Genomic DNA, 19,125 nt, shown 5'->3' with positions numbered 1-19,125 from the left:
TTTATTTCACTCCTAAGTGACTTGAATTTCACTATACCTGATTTTCAGGGAAAATTTTTGTATTATCTTCTTTCGTCAATCAACTGAAGTATTTCTTCTGTTACCCATGGTTTTTTCACAGTTACCTTCTTTGTACCTACGATTTTCTTTCCAACTTCTGTGATCAAACTTTTTATAAATGTCCATGCTTCTTAACTAATTTGCCTACTGAGCTATTCAGTATCGCAGTGTCTAGAGCCTTAGTGCACTCCAAGCGTAGTTCTTTATTCCTCAGTGTGTCCATATCCCATTTCTTTGTTCACTGATTCTTTCTCTCGTAACCTTTTTTTCTACTCCCTCCCTTACAATTGCATTCCAGTCCTTCATGACTACTGGATCTTCATCTCCCTATACCTACAGAATTACCCGTTTAGTATCCTCATATACATTTACTATATCATCAACCCCTGCTTACGACGTCAGCATGTATCGTTGTCGGTGTTGGTCTACTGTTAATTCTCTTGAGAACAGCAACCAATGCCGACAACAATAGTTCAGATATATGTGACGACGTCGCAGGCAGAAGATGTAGAGATGTAGAAAGTATATGAGGATAGTAAATTGGTAATCCACTACAAGCAATTAGTAGTACAAGCACCAAATAATGAAATAGCCCCGGATAGTTTTTCTGCGACCTATCTACGGCATTTGACTGTGTGACTCACAGTAGTTTCAAAAACGAATTTAAGTTTTGTGAGGTTATTGTACAATCAACCAATGGATAATGTCATATTTAGCCAAATTAAAGCTAAGACTTGTACCTAGTAAGTCAGTCAATGTCGCCTGGGGAAATTACTCTGACTAGGGCAAAAATCTGAGGTCTCACATTCGTAAACGTTAGCAAACGATCCTCTGTGTAATACACAAAAAGCAGAGTTAGTTCTTTTTGCGAATAACATTGGTTTTGTAATCAGTCCAAGCATACATACAGAAACGGAATAAATGGTAAACAGTGTCATTAAAAGGATCAGTAACTGGTTATCTGCGAATCGACTCACCCTCAATTTTAAAAGGTCACAACATATTCATTTCTGCACGTCTAGAGGTGCTACCCCAATGGTAAGTGTAACACATGGTAAGGAAAATATTAATGGGTTGGAAACAAATTCTTAAGTGATAATGTTGATGCGAATTTGAACTGCAAAAAGCACATATTGGAACAGCTAAAACAATTTCGTCCAGCCACATTTGCACTTAGAATTGCTGCAAATCTTTGAGAGAGACAAATCAATAAGCTGACATATTTTCGATATTTTCAATCAATAATGTCCTGTGAAACCATGTACTAGGGTACCTCATCTTTAAGAAAGAAAGTCTGCATTACTCAAAAAGTGCTGTAAGGGTAACATGTGGTGCTCACCGACGACAATCTTGTTGACATGTTTGTAAGGAGTTGGGCATTCTGACCACTGCTTCACAGTATATTTAATCCCTCATGAAGTTTGTTGTAGACAATAAACTGCAGTTTAAAAGAAAAAAAGATGACCACGATTAGAATGCCAGAACGAAAAATAACATTCATCACTCCACATTAACATCGTCTTTGACACAATAAGCATTGCACAGTGCTACAACTAAAACTTAGATAACTTGTATTCATTGTACCCTATAGTGTTAAATGTGCCTCACGACTCCATAGAATATTTCCTGGCCACATGTCATCAAATTCGATCCATGTCAGAAAGTGAACAGCAAATTTAGGAAAATTGCTACAGATCATGAGGTTTCCGTAGGTGCGCTGTTTGTATCTCGTACAGGTACCAACGTAAAATAGACCGCAAAACTTTCCATATTGTTGACCATGGGATGGATAATTCTCGTGACACTGCATGAACACTAGCACTACCCAGGGCACATGCTGCATGGTCAGTTACAGCAACAGCAACCTCATCAAAATCTTCCACTGCGATAGGGTGCCTTTCTCTCTGAGGTACCACACAAAGCTCACCCTTGTTTTGGAATTTCATTATTATCATCTTTAAACTATTTAATGACGTCGGAACTCTACTCAGTCCTTTCATTCGGAATACTCTCTCAATGCAGTACAGTAATTACTGCCATTCACATAAAACAGTTTCACTAAAAGTGCGCAGTCTATCTTATCTATAGCCACACTATTAATCCACTACGTGAATTGTCAAATGACAGTGTGGATGTCATACCGCCGTCAAAACACTGTACAGCACCAAATTTTCAGCTGATGTCCACAATCCGAACTGATTTGTTGACCAACGTGAATGGTTCTGCATTAACGCGTTAGCATATCTACTCGTTTCGCTGCCATAAGATAACCGTAGCCCACACTGGACCCTCCATGAGTAGCTGTACTTTTATTATAAAAACCTGGTATGTAGAACGAAGTGAGGAAACCTCAGGATATTATACCTACTAGCTCCAAAAGTGTGGAGGGAGCCCCCTGTGATGGGACATCGTGCAACCCCAAAGAAGCCCTGTTCAGCTGGTTGGTATGTTGGATTGCGGAGAGCTTGTTCTCCAGATCCTGTCAGCAGCTATATGGGAGAAAGTGGGAAAACCTTGCGATACGAAACAGGAGGACTTGCCCCCCCACATCAGCCAGAACCTGTGCTGTGCAGAGACATCGTCATGACGTCCAGATAGAACACTTCAGTTTCAGCAGTCTACAGGATGGTCCTATGTGCTGAGGACATGAAAAGCTACGAAGAAAACCCTTTTCAACTTGATTATATGTAGGATGGTGGACAGCGGACTGTCGTCCAGGTACTCCCAGTGACCTCAGGATGTTGACCCGGAGGACGTTCATCATTAGCAGTGCAGTGGCCCTATAGATGGATGCAGGAGACCGATCAGCTGAGTGGTATGTAGGGTTGTCGTTGTCCTCAAGGTCCACCCAGGAGCTGTGCAGAAAGCACAAACACCTCAGTTTACTGGCTAGAAAGTCATTCAGCTTCAGCAATTTGAATGGTAGTCCTTACGTGCTGGACCTGTGCAGAGGGGCATAGGAGAAATCAGAACCACTTTGGAACATTTGCCAGAAAGACCTTCAGTACTACAGAGTGGTTCCATATGCTGAAACCTTGCAGAGGCTAAAAAATATGGATGGTGTGCATTGCTTTCCAGGCTCTCACAGCAGCATTTTGCGGAAAAAGCGGAAGCAGCGCAGCAAAATGTTGAGGAAGTCCTGCAGATCCAGGAGTGTGGTGTGTGGCTATATGTCCTGGGATCCAGCAGAGGCCCTTGGCTTTTGTTAAGATCAATGCAATCCTTTTAATTAAATATCTCTTTATTGGCTGTAAACAACATTACAACACTGAACAAAAATTTTTACAGGCTGCCAGCAACCATCTCTAAACCACCTAAGTACTACCTACAAAAACTGAACATAGAAAAACAGAAAAATCAAAATGTTCGCAAGTTAGCAGAGCTTTGCAAAGCCAAGAAGACAAACATGTCGTCGACCATACTTCACTGTATACACGATCTTGGAAGTAGTTAGTACTAAAGTTACTGGAGCGCCCAATAAACAGTAAGTTATTACAGGTCCCAATGTATTTAGATTATTATTTTGATTTTAATGTTATTGTATGTTCAGTTTCTGGAGGTGGATTACGGTGATACATGTCGCTGTGCAACAGGAAGGTAAAGCGTCTCAGGATAATGGCCTGGAAGATCTTAATTTTCAGCAATGACGAGGGTGGCCAAATGGGCTGGAACCATGCTGAGGCTTGCAGGAGACCATCCTCCTCTTGACGGTGTCTTCACTGACGGAGTGAGTGTTGTCATTGTCAGGAGCTTTATGACAGGAATGAAAACTGTCGCAGGACATTGGCCAATGATGATCAGTAATGTTGAGAGCGGTCCTATGCCTTAGGGCCATCCACGGGCACGCACGACACTCTGACTGGCTTGATGGGGCTTAGGCTGAAGGAGAGCGCACTGTCCTCCAGGTCCTCGCGTCGGTTACATGGCAGGAAACGGAAGCGCCTCAGTATGTCTGCCAGGTAGACTTTGAGCTGCAGGCGGCCGTACTGAGAGCCCACGCAGTTGCGCGCGCCCAACCCAAATGGCAGGTAGCTGCACGCATGTTCCTTGCCGACACGGTCCTCCAAGAAGCGCGAAGGGTCGAACCGCTGTGGGTCCTGGAAGAACTGCGGCAGGCGGTGTGTGAGGAAGGGTAGCACTAAGAGCAGGGTACCCTTAGGAACTGACACCCGCTCTGCAGAGCCTCCAGACAGCCAGATGTCTTCTGTGGCCACCCGAGGAATCACCGGGACGGTTGGGAACAATCGCAGTGTCTCCTGTAGGTCACACCAGAAGAGAGTGAAGATACACTGACCGAAAAAAGTCGCAACGCCAGAAAAATAATTAATGTAGGGTAATGAAACTTCAGGAATACATTTATTGGTCTATTTAACACGTTTAAATGATTAACATTGCAAGATAACAGCTTAATCTAAGCGCGAGATAATCCATTGCGAATGTGAAATGTTGATATGTTAATAATAGACTTAATGATCTGTAGCGTGATGGAGAGCACATCGTCCTCTGAGACCGCCAGAATGTTGAATGCAAGTATGCAAACGTGCACGCATTGTATTATAGATGCCACATCTTTATTTTTGGAATGGAGTTTCGTGCTTGAGCAGTTGACGGTCAATACAGGAACGGTTAATACAGGTTGTGGATAATGCTGAAGACATTGTCCAATGATATATGTGTTCGATCGCAGACATATATTGTGAATGAGCAGACCAAGGCAACATGCCGACATCGCGTAGAGAATGCTGGATTACAACAGCGATATGACGGTGAGTGTTATCCAGCTGGAAAACGCCTCTTGGAATGCTTTTCATGAATGGCAGCACAACAGGTTAAATTATAAGAATGACACGCACATTTGGAGTCAGGGTGCGTAGGATAAGCTCGAGAGTGCTCCTGCTGTCGTACGAAAACGCACTCCAGACCATAACTCCAGGTATAGGTCCAGTGTGTCTAACACACTGACAGACTGGCTGCAGACCCTCAACTAACCTCCTTCTAACCAACACACGGCCATCAATGGCACCGAAGCAGAACCAGCTTTCAGCAGAAGACGCAGCAAACCTCCAGTATGCTGTTCAATGAACTCTCACTTGTAACCAGTGGAATGCGTTCTACAGGGCGTCTGGGTCAGAGCTGTCCTTGAAGTAGAAGACTTCTAATAGTTCGTTGTGACAAACTGGTGTCAATTGCTTTTCAAGTTGCTGTTTGCTGATGCAGTATGATACGACAGAGCCGTACGCCGAACATGATGGCCTTTCCTCTCAACAGTGCAACGTGGCCTTCCGGAGGCCGGTGTTCTTGCGACAGTACGTTCTCGTGACGACCTCTGCTAGTAATCACGTACAGTGGCTACATTCACGCCCAGCGTTTAAGCAATATCGCAGAAGGAATAGCGACCTTCTCGTAGCCCTATTACTCGACCACAATCATAGTCAGTGAGCTGTTGACAATGCCATCTTTGGCATATTTGAGCAGCATCATCTCACCGCGTCCAGTCTTAACGGTATCTAGCTCTCACGACCCTTGCAGCGTTTATTTAAAGTGAACCTTAGTTGCAGCCTCGTAGTGACGGTACTGGTGCCACACTGATGCGAGTGGAGCATGATTTTAATAGACATCATGTTTCAGATGTAGAGACACGCCTACCAACTTTCGTTTATGTCACATAACTCCTTCTTCGAGCTGCAATTTTTTTTTCATCATTGTAGGGTATCACGTCTTACACCGTGTTCCCACCATCAGATAGACAGGTAAGGAAAGTCCTTAATTTTGGGTGGAATACAAGTGTTAACTACAAGTGTGTAACATACGAGTCTATAGTTAGTCGCTAGATTACGTCGTGCAATTACGACGATGTTTCGTTGGCACAAATGCCCACTGCCGCTGCCGACCACTGGGCAGAAGCTTACTATTGCAGTTGCTGTGACGATTGCCTGTGAGCAGTGCGATGCGATGGGGGAGGGGGGGGGGTGCACTGTCCTTCACCTCTCTCCCTGCTCACTTCTGCCACAGAGCTACTCATGGTTTGTGTTGTTGGCCATCCGAATCAGTTCCCTCCTAGTACAATTCTGTGGCACGCTGTGTGTGTGTGATTGCCAGTCTCCTTTTGTCTTTTGTTTACAACATCAGTGCCGAAGCGGGAAATTCTTGTGAAACACGTATTCAGACATTATGTCTCGTTAATAAACACGAAAAAATCAGGAAACACATGCCACCAACGATACTTTAAATAAAAAAAATAATAAACGCATTTCAGAAATTTCACAAAAGGTGTCAGTAGTAACAGTCCCTACGTATGGCAGATACTGAAACCAATGTCACATAAATGATGGATATCATCAATGTTATTCCTGAAGAGTCAATCCGCTGAGAAACTGTGATAATTTCGTAAACTTACATTACTCGAATCTCATCAACTGTTTCGAGAAAACGATGTCGACGATGTCACCGAAAACCGTGAAGAGGAAGTTCAGCCAGTTGTGAAATCAGCTCAACCATCAAAGGGTTCGTAACTCCAAACCTCCTAATACCGATGGCGTTAGGCCACTTCAACTCAAAAATCTTCCACTCTTAGCAGTCGTTTACCTTACCTCCTTCTACAACTCCTGTCTAGATTGCATTATTCTCCTACAGCCTGGAAGACAGCCAAAGTCATCACCCCTCCGAAGCGAAACAAAAATCCCCTCTTTCCACAAAACCACAGACCCATATATCTTTTAAGCTTTCCTTCCTCAACGACAGGCAAATCATCAACCCCCTAACAATCTGACATTCGCGCGGGGCATGGCACAACAACCCAGAGCAACTGGATGGTCAAGAAAATCTGCAAGGTCATGGTAAAAGGGCACAGCATGGGAGTTGCCTTCTTGGGTATCGAGAAGGCCTTCGACCATGTTTAGCACATGGGCTTACTACACGAACTTACTGAAATCGAGTATCTGCTCCACATAATCAATTCCGGCATCTTTCTTAAGCAATATAAAACTTTATATTAGCTTAGACAAGTGCAAAAGCAACATAAAATCATAGATGCAGGAATACCCCAGGGCTCTGTCCTGGGTCCCATACCACATGGTGTCTGTATTAACGATATCCTAAAACAAGGCAAAAGTCATTTGCACTCTTTGCAGATGATACAGTTGTCTATGCCAGTCACGCAAACACCAATTACATCGTCATGCACCTGCAGCGGCACCTTGAGCAAATTACTTAACCGTGCAATTTCTAGAGGATCAAAATTAATCTCCAAAGAAAGCCGCATAATGTTCACAACCAGGAGGAGAGCACCCAGTCATCAGTTGTCTCTAGAGAAGCGAGATTTCCCATGGTGTGAATCGGTAAAATATTGACCACAAACTACTTTGGAGTTACACATTACTGATGGATGTAATTGGGGTTTTGGTCAGGTTTCATCAGTTCCTGAACTGTACGGCTGTGAGGTCTGGGGTACGGCTGCTGATACTCATCTGTGCAAACTACTAGTGCTTTAAAATCATTACAGATGAACCCAAGTTCGTTCCACATACACAGATACACAAAGGCACAAACATGCCATCCATCACATCTATCCAAAAACACATGCAATGACTCTAAAACAGAACAGGCACATCATGATGTCATCTCATCTCATCATTAGGTACAGACCCAAATCACACTAATATAAAGCATCCTAAGAATGAAGTACTAAACGCAAAATTTGGGATACACAAAACAAAAGAAACATTTAACAAAAGCCTCATTCTCAACCTTTACTTTAGACAGAATATGCTATATACAGACATACTACCAGTCAGACGGTGAACCCATTGTATGGCACTGACTTCATATTTTTTGTTTCAGGATGTATGTCGTCATCTGTTGTTACACAGGGGAAACTACATGAAATAGCATAGTTAACACTCTCATGTAGGCAAGAAAAGGAAATTGCTATCTGTTCAAAGTCACCCAATATTATAATGATTCTGTGCTAGGGTATTAATTTTATCCTCCATTACAAAACCTTACGCTGATAATGCTAAGCAGAAAAGGCAGTGATAGTTAACACAAACAAATAGGCATTCTGAACTGACATAGTATTCTAAAGACTGACTACCAGTAACCCAGGTAAGTTCCTAAATGCTCTATGTAGTTCTAACTACTTCTGTTCCAACAAGTCACATTGTCACACTGGAGCAAAATTCTGAGTGACTGCAATTCCATCGTATTTTATTGCATGGGGGCAATGATGATCAATTGACAAAGTGACTGGTATTACACCCTAGAAGGTATTAGGTACGGCAGTGATGTTCAGCTGACAAGGTGACTGTTATTGTTGTGTCGATTCCCTAAGGTCTCGACACAATGAGTGGCTAGGTGCACGCGAAACTAACGCAGACGGGCGTAAATTCTGAAACAGGAGACTGGATGAAAACTATAAAGAAAAGAAGAGAGATTTTAATATACTTAACTTTAATGTAGTCTTGTTCTTGTTGAAATACATCTCTTGCATAGTAGTAAGCAATTAGCAAAGATACACATGGCGCCTTGCTAGGTAGTAGCGATGGACTAGCTGAAGGCTATTTAATCTGTCTCTCGGCAAATGAGAGGAATACTTGATACGTCTTGTCGCAAGCTATGTCGTCCGTACAACTGGGGCGAGGTCATGTCCGTGTCTTGTGACCTGCCCTGTGGTGGCGCTACGTTTGCGAATACACAGTGGCGACACGCGGGTCCGACATGTACTACAGGACCGCGGCCGATTTAAGTTACCACCTAGCAAGTGTGGTGTCTAGCGGTGACACCACATTCCTCCCCCGCAAATCGGCGAACGGTCGTGAGATAAGGCTTCCGCCCGCCGTGGGGAGGACCCCATGTTGACGTATGCGATGAGGTGGGGAGCCTAACAACAGGCGAGGCTGTGCCACCCGCACCCGGCCATTCGGTCCGAGGGGAGCTAGGAAACGCCTGCAAACCTAGTCCAGGGTGCACGTCAACATGAGGTGTTTGCGCACGTAATGATATAAGAGGAGCCGCGGGGTCGACCTCCATGTGGTCGGAGCACCCGACGGGCGAAGACGACATCTGGTCCGGAGCGGGCAAGAGGTCCATGGCGGAGGACGGCTGGTCACGGGAAGCAAGCGGCGGCGCGTGACCCAGGGAGGCGCGAGGCGGCTGCAGCGAAGCGTCCGCTGCTGGCGGCGCCGGCGGCGGCTGCGGCGGCGCGACGCCATGAGGCAAAATGGAAGGCATCGTCGGTAACACCTGGGGATGAGGCGAGCCAGTAGATGGGTCCCCAGGGCGCTGACCTGACGGCTCCGTCGCTGAAAGCAGACGGGGAGCGGCAGAACCCAGGCGACGACAGAGGCGCAGCTGATTGAGATGCCGACGCACCTCACCAGAGGCCCCCAAAACCAAATACATCGCGCGGCCGAGGCAGCGAAGAATGCGCCCTGCGAGCCAACGCTGTGAACCGCGATAGTTGCGATAATAGACAACGTCGCCAGGAGCAAAAGCAGGAGTCTGCCGCTGCACAGGAACCGGAAGTGGCGGATGCAACAAAGACATCAGAGTTCGATGAGGACGACCATGGAGCAATTCAGCCGGCGAGCGACCATCGCGAGGCTGAGAGCGATATGAGGACAAAAAGAGCAACAAAGCGTCCTCCCGAGAATGCGACTCGTTCAACTTCAACATCTGCGACTTGAAAGTCCGGACCAATCGTTCAGCGGCACCGTTTGACTGAGGCGAAAACGGCGCGGATGTCAGATGTTGAATACCATTGGCCTTGCAGAACGACTGAAATTCTGCGGACATGAATTGTGGGCCATTGTCGGAAACAATAGTCTGCGGAAGACCCTCAATGCAAAAGATAGCAGACAAGGCTTGGATTGTGGCAGAAGACGTCGTGGAAGACATCCGGACAACAAAAGGAAACTGACTGAAAGCATCGACCACAACCAACCATCGAGCATTCCAGAATGGACCAGCAAAATCTATGTGCAAGCGTTGCCAAGGGGAAGTGGCTTTCGGCCATGCAAAGAATTTCCGCGGCGGTGCGGATTGTTGTTCGGCACACGCCACGCAAGAGGAGCACATATTCGCAATCGCAGCATCGATTCCGAACCAAGTACAGTGCTGTCGAGCAAGTTGTTTCGTTCGCACTATACCCCAATGTCCTTGGTGAAGAAGCCGTAAGACAGAGGACTGTAACGAACGTGGGACTACGACTCGGGATTGATCATTATCGGAACGCAACAACAAAACACCACGTCGTACAAAAAGTCTCTCCTTGTGAGCAAAAAAACGGCGAACCAAAGGATCCTCGATCCGTGACTTTGACAAGGGCCATTGCGTAGCAACAAAACGCAAAACAGTAGCAAGGACAGGGTCAGCAGCTGTGGCTGTAGCTACACGACGAAAATCAATCGGAAACGATGCGACCACGTCATCGGCTTCCGAATCAATGAACATGCAAGCAAGTTCGGAAGAATCGAATGCTTTATCCTCAGCAACAGGCAAACGGGACAACGCATCAGCGTTTCCGTGCTTAGCAGTGGACCGATACAAGATATCGTAGCGGTACTGCGAGAGAAAAAGAGACCAGCGAATGAATTTCTGCGCTGTACGTGGAGGTACAGGCTTGTTTGGATGAAAAAGCGATGTCAAAGGTTTGTGGTCGGTGATGATTGTAAAGTGACGACCATACAAGAAGTCATGGAACTTGGTAACACCAAACACAAGAGCTAAAGCTTCTTTCTCTATTTGTGAATAATTTCTTTGCGCAGATGAGAGCAATTTGGACGCAAAGGCAATAGGGCGATCATGCGAGCCATCCTTGTGCGCAAGCACAGCACCGATCCCGAAATCCGATGCATCTACCATCAACAAAAGGGGTTTTCGGGGATCGAATGGCGTAAGGCAAGTATTTGAAAGTAACGCCGATTTCAACTGGCGAAAGGCGCGTTCGCATTCCGTTGTCCAGACGAACGGAACACCTTTACGGCGTAAGCGATGAAGCGGAGCTGAAATGGAAGAAGCATTGCGCACAAATCGGTGATAATAATTTACCTTACCCAGCACACTCTGTAGCTGTTTTAAGTTCTGCGGTGACGGCAAGTCCTGAATGGCACGAAGGTGCTCTGGACTCGGATGTATACCTTGGGCATTTATGACATGCCCCAGGTACGGTAAGTCACGAGCAAAAAACACACATTTGTCCTTCCTCAAGCGAAGACCATTTTGTCGCAATACCTGAAATAATGTTCGGAGATTTTGCAAATGTTCTGCTTCTGTCTTTCCTGAGATTACAATATCGTCCAGATAGTTCGCAGCAGTAGGGACCGACGCACAAATAGTTTGTAAATATTGCTGAAACAAAGCAGGGGCGGATGCACACCCGAACGGCAGTCTTTTGAAGCGATACAAGCCAAGATGCGTGTTTACCACCAAGACGCGCTGGGATTCTTCGTCCACAGGTATCTGCAAGTACGCATCTGCTAGGTCCAATTTTGAAAAATATTTTCCCGGGCACAGTTTGTCAAAAAGATCTTCCGGGCGGGGCAAAGGAAAAGTAGCAGTCACAAGTTGCGGATTCACAGTTGCCTTGAAGTCCACACAAAGTCTCAGTTTTCCGGAAGGTTTTGGCAAAATTACTAAGGGTGAGGCCCAGAGAGAAGCCTGCACACGTTCAATGACACCTTGAGATTCTAATTCGGCTAATGTTCTTGCGACCTCATCACGCAATGCGTGGGGAACATTGCGCGCTCTGAAAAATTTCGGTTGCGCGTTGTCTTTCAGTTCCAAATGCGCTTCATAGTTCTTAGCGCAACCAAGGCCCGGTGCAAAAATGTCTGCAAATTCTTCACAAAGACTAGAAACACTGGCGGAAGGCACAGTCTGATTCACTGATAGGACCTGATTTACAATAGACATATTAAACAATTGAAACAAATCTAAACCAAACAAGTTCACTGCACTAGAGGAACGAAGAACATAAAATGACACAAGTTTTGTCTGTCCCTTGTATGTGGCAAGAAGGCTGCACTGTCCTAACACAGGTATATGCTGTCCTGAGTAACTAGTTAACTTAACATTTGCGGCACGCAATGGCGGTGCGCCCAGTTGTTTGTACGTGTCGTGATTGAGCAATGAAACTGCAGCTCCGGTATCGAGCTGGAATGGTATCACTTTTCCTGCAAAGTCTAAGTCCACAAAAAGTTTATTGTCTTGTTGACGACAAGAGCGACTGTCTCGTGCAATTTGAACTGAGACAGGTACAGAAGCACTTGCGACTTTACGGGATTTCCGGCGACGTCGACGCACACGTTGGGTGGGACGAACACAGTCACTGTTAGCTAAAGTGTCACTGGACGGGTGGGCATGAACTACATGAATGTCCATGGGCGAAGGTCCACGAGCCTGATTGTCCTGGGTTCGATTCCGGCGCGAAGCAAAGGGCCTGGAATTTGTGTGATTGTCGGATCTAAGCTTTTTCTGGCAAACACTTTGTACATGTCCTTTCTTTTGACAGTAAAAGCAAATAGCTTGGCGTGACGGGCAATTTTCACGCGAATGTCTAGTCGCACACCGCGGGCAAGATTTCACTGCATTTGCTTGCTTACGCGGCGCACGTGGTTGCAAGCTAGGCGGCCGCAGCGAAGTCGGGCGCGAGGGCCGCTTAGCGTCCCGTGCAGCGGGCCCGGCGGGCCGATTAACGTGACACACTGCTGGCGAAGTTTCAAATGATGCCTGAGCAAAGTCAAGTGTGTCTTGCCTGTCCAATATGTCTATCACTTGTTGCAGGGAGGGATTAACTAGCTTCAAAATCTGTTCCCTTATGCGAACATCAGAAACGTTCTGTGCAATTGCATCACGCACCATAGTATCTGAATATGGGAGGCCACATTCACAGGCAAACGCGCAGTCTCTAGTAAGTCCTTGCAAAGTTGCTACCCACTCCCTATTAGTCTGACCGGCGGTACGTTTTGTACGAAAAAACGTATACCGTTTTGCAACAACATTAACTGTTTCTTTGAAATAGGCATCTAAAGCCGACAAAATTTCCTCGTAGGTCAGAGTTGCTACGTCGCGTCGGGGAAACAATTTCACTATCACCCGGTAGGTAGACACACCGACACAAGAAAGCAAAAACGGCTGCCGCTCTTTACCTTGAATTCCATAAGCAGTGAGGTGGAAGTTGAACTGATCGGCCCACTCAGTCCAGCTTTCGGTTGTGGCTTCGAAGGGCCTAAATGGCGGTGCGACAGCGTTGTGTGGCTGCGGTAGCGAAGAAGCGGCTGCCGCCGCATCGGTTTGCAGCGCACGTTGACCCTGGACGAGCTGTCCAAGGGCTTCCAATAACGCCTGCGTCTGCTGATTCTGCAAGCGAAAAAATTCGGACAGTACATCTGGAGAATGCGGCGAAGCCATGACACAAGCAAATTAGAGCAAGTATAACACAAAGACTGCAACGTGGGCGCGGCACCACTCCTCGGCGCCAAAATATTGTTGTGTCGATTCCCTAAGGTCTCGACACAATGAGTGGCTAGGTGCACGCGAAACTAACGCAGACGGGCGTAAATTCTGAAACAGGAGACTGGATGAAAACTATAAAGAAAAGAAGAGAGATTTTAATATACTTAACTTTAATGTAGTCTTGTTCTTGTTGAAATACATCTCTTGCATAGTAGTAAGCAATTAGCAAAGATACACATGGCGCCTTGCTAGGTAGTAGCGATGGACTAGCTGAAGGCTATTTAATCTGTCTCTCGGCAAATGAGAGGAATACTTGATACGTCTTGTCGCAAGCTATGTCGTCCGTACAACTGGGGCGAGGTCATGTCCGTGTCTTGTGACCTGCCCTGTGGTGGCGCTACGTTTGCGAATACACAGTGGCGACACGCGGGTCCGACATGTACTACAGGACCGCGGCCGATTTAAGTTACCACCTAGCAAGTGTGGTGTCTAGCGGTGACACCACAGTTATCACCTTGCATATGCATGTATCTTTGCTCTTCGAAATATGACGTACTGGAAGATTGCATCAGTATACATATGCAGATGTCAGCAAGTCTAATCATGATATCAATTAAACAAGTTCAGGCTTGTTCTGGAAAGTTGTGAGTTATTTCAAGGTGGAAGAGTCACGAATGTCGCTCACTAAGATTAAGCTCATTCTGTACACATGACATCATGCATTTCCTGGTATCCAATGAGGGCTCGGTAATGTCTTGAACATTCTGCTGGGAATGTCATACACAGTGTAAGCATTAAAGCTCACTGCAGCAAGTTATTTCTGAATTTTTATTGCAATTGTGGTGAGCTGAGATGACTGATGACTGTGGTAAGCCTCCATGCACAATAAGCGAGGAATTCATCATAAGCGACAGACAGAGAGACATGATTTGCAGGACATACATTTCTTGAAGTGCAAAGCCTCTTTATGCATGCATGACAACTCTCACTTTGAACTGGCAATACTGCATTCCTCGTTCATTACTCGACCTCTCTGTACTGCCATTGTTTGTAAATCATACTGTAGAGACTGTTGAGACTTATCAAGTCAAGACTTGTTCCCACAGTTCAGCGGGAGTCAGCTACAAGGGGTGTCAGCCAGTTGGAACACTTGTATCCCGTTCAATCCCTCAGTAATATATTGCAATGTTTCTGCCTCATTAAAGACAGAAAGAGAGTGAGGGGAAATGTACTTTTATGCACAAATCAGAGAGATGAAACTTACTGATCATGATGAGATAGATGTGTCAATATTGTACAGAACTGTTCAGCAGCGGAATCAGCAAGCGGTGTGCGTGCGTGTGTGTGTGTGTGTGTGTGTGTGTGTGTGTGTGTGTGTGTGTGTGTGTGTGTGTGTGTATGTTGGAGTAATTTAGGTGAAGAATTACTGCAAGATACATTATTTATGTAATTTTTTGGACAAATACGTTTGGACATGGTACAAAAATTCTGTTAGTGCTGACACAATTGAGAACAGCCAAGATGCCTACTTCGGGTGCATAGTGCCATTCCATTTTAACGCCCGCTGACGTACTACACACTAATTGGCTGCTTCACTTTAATAGTATTTTGGTATTAGCTGGAAAGTGGAGGGGAATAGCAGAGGAGGAGGGAAGCGAAGTGGTGTGTCACGTGATTGATAATGACAGTTTGATTTGTCGTGAGAGAGAGAGGAGATGGGCATTGTTGTCATCGTCTTGGAATTCTGAATTGCCGGCCAATGTCAGCGACTGCAGTGCCCAGTAGTACTGTGACTATAGCACCGACAAGTGGCGGAAACTTGACCTGTGGCCTGGAGTCCCCATAGATATAGTACTCCTTGTGGTGTGCGTACTGTAAGACCTTCGGTACACACACCATCAAATTATTTGGCTTGTCGCTCTAACGAAGTAGGCGAGTGTCAGCAATATGTCTCGTGGTCTTATCATGGCGTGTTTATCTTCTGCCGTTAGGTCAGATGATAGAAATGCCACTTGCACGCTTAGAGTAGCAGATTGACGGTGACCAACTTTAAACAGAACTTGATTAATTTTCACACAGATTTATTAAAATAATAAAAATCATAGACATTACGTAACTTGATTCTGGATGCTGTTTACAATTGACAATCTGAAGTTCCTTTGGTCTTGGTACGTTAATCTTATTCTCACATATCTCTGATACTTGACAAAGTGTCTATACATTTCTCTTCATGGCTATGTACAGGAATATGATAATCGTATTAGGCGCAGTAAGAAACGACTACAGACTAATGCAGACTGACTAATCGGAGGTCTGTACACTCGTTATAGTACCTCGAGCGTTCAGGTATCACTGTGCGAGTATGATCCACGAATAGAAAAGGTTCTACGTTAGCAGCAATCTCATTGGCTGCGTTACATATTAATACGCAGATCGGCGGAAGCAGAATTTGGTCCGTCTGTAAGACAGCGCCATCTCGTAGTGCGGAGACGGACGAGCGCTGCGCCTGCGCTGGTGTCCTTAGCGGGGCACGCTCTAGTGGGAAAGTTGTGTACGCGCTGACTACGCGGATGTACACAACACTTCTTATGCTGCAATTTTCAGTTCATCGAACTACAAGATTGGCTTCGGACCTCAGCTACTTTTCTGTTCCAAAGAAGGTTATCGTCACTCAGCCTGTTTGAGTAAAAACCATGATTCATTGAAGTTTAATAAAATTTATCTTTCCAGTTAAAAGTCTTCAAAAAGTTGCATATAAGTAACGTTAATTGTCACTAGATATTTTGGTGCAGTGTTATATGTTTCTAGAAGATTTCAACGTGAGAGCGTTATAGAACCATTGTAGTTCGTCGCACACATATAAACGATTTTGTAGATAGTGTTGGAAGCCCCATGACGTTGTGGATGATGGTGCTCTATATAGAAAAGTCGCTATGCCAGAAAACTGTAGCGAACAGCAAGAAGACCTGCAGAGGATCGACACAGTGCAAGGACATGAGATTCCCCCCACATGAACCATGGACCTTGCCATTGGTGGGGAGACTTGCGTGCCTTAGCGATAGAGGTAACCATATGGTTGGTGTAACTACAATGGAGGAGTATCTTTTAGGCCAGACAAATGTGTGGTTCCTGAGGAGGGGCAGCAGCCTATTCAGTAGTTGCGGGGGCAAATGGATGATTGACTGATCTGGTCTTGTAAGATCAACCAAAACGGCGTTGCTGTGCTGGTACCGCGGAAGGCTGAAAGCAATCAGAAACTTTAGCCGTTGTTTTTTCCCGAGAGCATGCAGCTTTACTGTATTGTTAAATGATGATGGCGTCCTCTTGGGTAAAATATTCCGGAGGTAAAATAGTGCCCCATTCGGATCTCAAGGCGGGGAGTACTCAGGAGGATGTCCTTATGAGGAGAAACAAAACGGGCGTTCTGCCGACCAGAACGTGAAATGTCAGATCCCTTAATTTGGCAGGTAGATTAGAAAATTTAAAAAGGGAAATGGATAGGTTAAAGTTAGATATAGTGGGAACAGCGAAGTTCGGTGGCAGGAATTATAATGACTTATGGTCAGGTGAATATAGGGTTATACACAGTATCAAGTACGGATAATGTAGGAGTTGGTTTAATAATTAATAAAAATACAGGAATGCGGATAAGCTACTATGAACAGTGTAGCGAACGCATTATTGTAGCCAAGGTAGACACGAAGCTCACACCTACTGAGACATGCATGGCTCGTGTTCACGACATGTACTGTTTGTCATCTTCTATTGCCGTACTGATGCCTCGTTTCTTTATTCCGTTTACTGGCGTGGGTAATTTCCTGCCTCACTTGCCCGTGAGTGGTACAGCAGCGCGTATCGATAAGTGCACTGTCGTATCATCTCTGGAGCGGCCGATAGCATTTCCGGGTCGTCGTGTGCCTGGCAGTCAGATGGAGACGGACCAGCGGTGCAGTCGGGACGCAGCTGCAGTGAAGTCGGGGACGGAGCGCCGGTGAGTCGCCGATAGCCAGTGCTCGCCGGCCGCTGGCGGCACACATGAACTGTCCGACGGAGGGAGATTGGAGAGGGACGACCATTGGTTGGTGATTCGGTTGGTTGTCTCATCGGCCGACGTATATTTCGTCTTTTCACCGTTTCCGAGGCTAGGCAGTTTGTCGGTTGGCGTGGAGCAGCGAGGAAATCTCCGCTGCGCGTATTTTGGCTGAGGCCGCTGGCGGCGTCCACGCGCAGTCGGAGTGTGTGGCGCTGTTCCCATTGCTACGAGGTCCGTGCCTCACCGATCCTGGACACGAAAGTTGAGTTTTGACTTAATCTACCAGCAAGTCACGACTGTTCCCCTTGTGTCGTTTGGATTTCATTGTCGGCTGTTGGGACATTTCCTCGAGCACCAACGTTTGTTTTCAAATTGGCAAATTTTAGCCACTCTCCGGTGGAATTTAACTGTACTTGGTTAGTTTGAATTAAAGTGCACCAGCGGAATCTTCTGCATTGTCGCCGTTAACGTTCTGGTTACCTGCCCTGGCCGTTGACGTAAATTCAGGCAGTGTAGTTTCCTCATTGTGTTGTCGCTGTCCAGCACAGTGTGTAGTTTGACAGCTCAATGTATAACTGGTTGCGGGCGCCAATACCTTCTACGTTGTTCCATCGAACTCCGTGTTGTGTGCTGGTCGGGTGGAGCGGAAGTTATCTTGTCGGTAGGTCTGTTGACTGTCTGTCAGTTGGGCTATCGTCGGATCGAGAATGGTTGGGCCGACTGCCTGTTTCACCTAAGCGAGCGCTAGGTTTTGAATTCCAGTCCGACCCTCGGAAACTTCTGAGCGCCGTTGGGTGTACTGCCTTATTTTTTCTTGTTGTTTGTATTGTATGGCTTCTAGCAGATTTGTAAATTAAGGTTGTTTGCCCTTAAGGCGTAAAATTGTTTGGCCTTCAGCCTAATTTAAAGATCTGTTTTAAGGTAAGGCCTTTGGCCTTTTAAGAACTTATTTTGGTTTGGGTCTTAAGTGATGGGCCTTCTGCCGATTTTTAAATTAAAGTGGTTTTGCTCTTAAGGTGTGAGATTGTTTGGGCCTTCAGCCAAATTGAAAGAACTCATTGAAGATGAGGCCTTTTGCCTTTTAAATTTCTGATTTTGGTTTGAGTCTTAAGTTATTGGCTTTCAGCCAATTTTAAATGTTTTTTTTTTAATTTTCTTGGCTCTTGTAATGAAATAAATGAAGTTGTATGTTTGAATGTAGCTGACAGCCGCTAATTCTGGCCCCTTTTCCACAATTTAAACTACTTGTCGTGGGCAGTGGGTTTAGCGTCGCACCTATAAACTATAAACCAGATGTGGATCGACCACAATTTATTGGTTATGAACTGTAGACTAAAAGTGGAGAAGCTGCAAAAAGGTAGGAATTTGCGGAGATGGGACCTTCATAAACTGAAAGAACTAGAGGTCGTAGAGCATCAGGAAACGATTGACAAGAACAGGGGAAAGAAATAAAGTACAAGAAGAACGGGTAGCTTTGAGAGATGAAATAGTGAAGACAACAGAGTATCAAGTAGATAAAAAGACGAAGGGTAGTAGAAACCATTGGGTAACAGAAGAGATATTGGATTTCATTGATGAAA

General features: G+C 45.6%; 1 protein-coding gene across 2 annotated transcripts in view; it reads right to left on the bottom strand.

Annotated features, from left to right (window-relative positions):
• Positions 1–3,303: 3,303 nt before the first annotated feature.
• The window catches only part of LOC126210340 (cytochrome P450 4g15-like), a 110,410-nt gene continuing 94,588 nt past the window's right edge, over positions 3,304–19,125 (bottom strand). For both annotated transcript variants that reach the window (XM_049939555.1, XM_049939556.1), the window contains one exon: positions 3,304–4,316. In XM_049939555.1, the coding sequence (XP_049795512.1) occupies positions 3,879–4,316 (438 nt within the window). In that variant the 3' untranslated portion in view covers positions 3,304–3,878. The remainder of the gene's footprint in view (positions 4,317–19,125) is intronic.

This window comes from Schistocerca nitens, chromosome 10 (genome assembly GCF_023898315.1).
Source record: "Schistocerca nitens isolate TAMUIC-IGC-003100 chromosome 10, iqSchNite1.1, whole genome shotgun sequence".
NCBI classification, from domain to species: domain Eukaryota; kingdom Metazoa; phylum Arthropoda; class Insecta; order Orthoptera; family Acrididae; genus Schistocerca; species Schistocerca nitens.
Note: the sequence above shows the minus strand (reverse complement) of the source record. Positions and strands in the feature narration are given on the sequence as shown.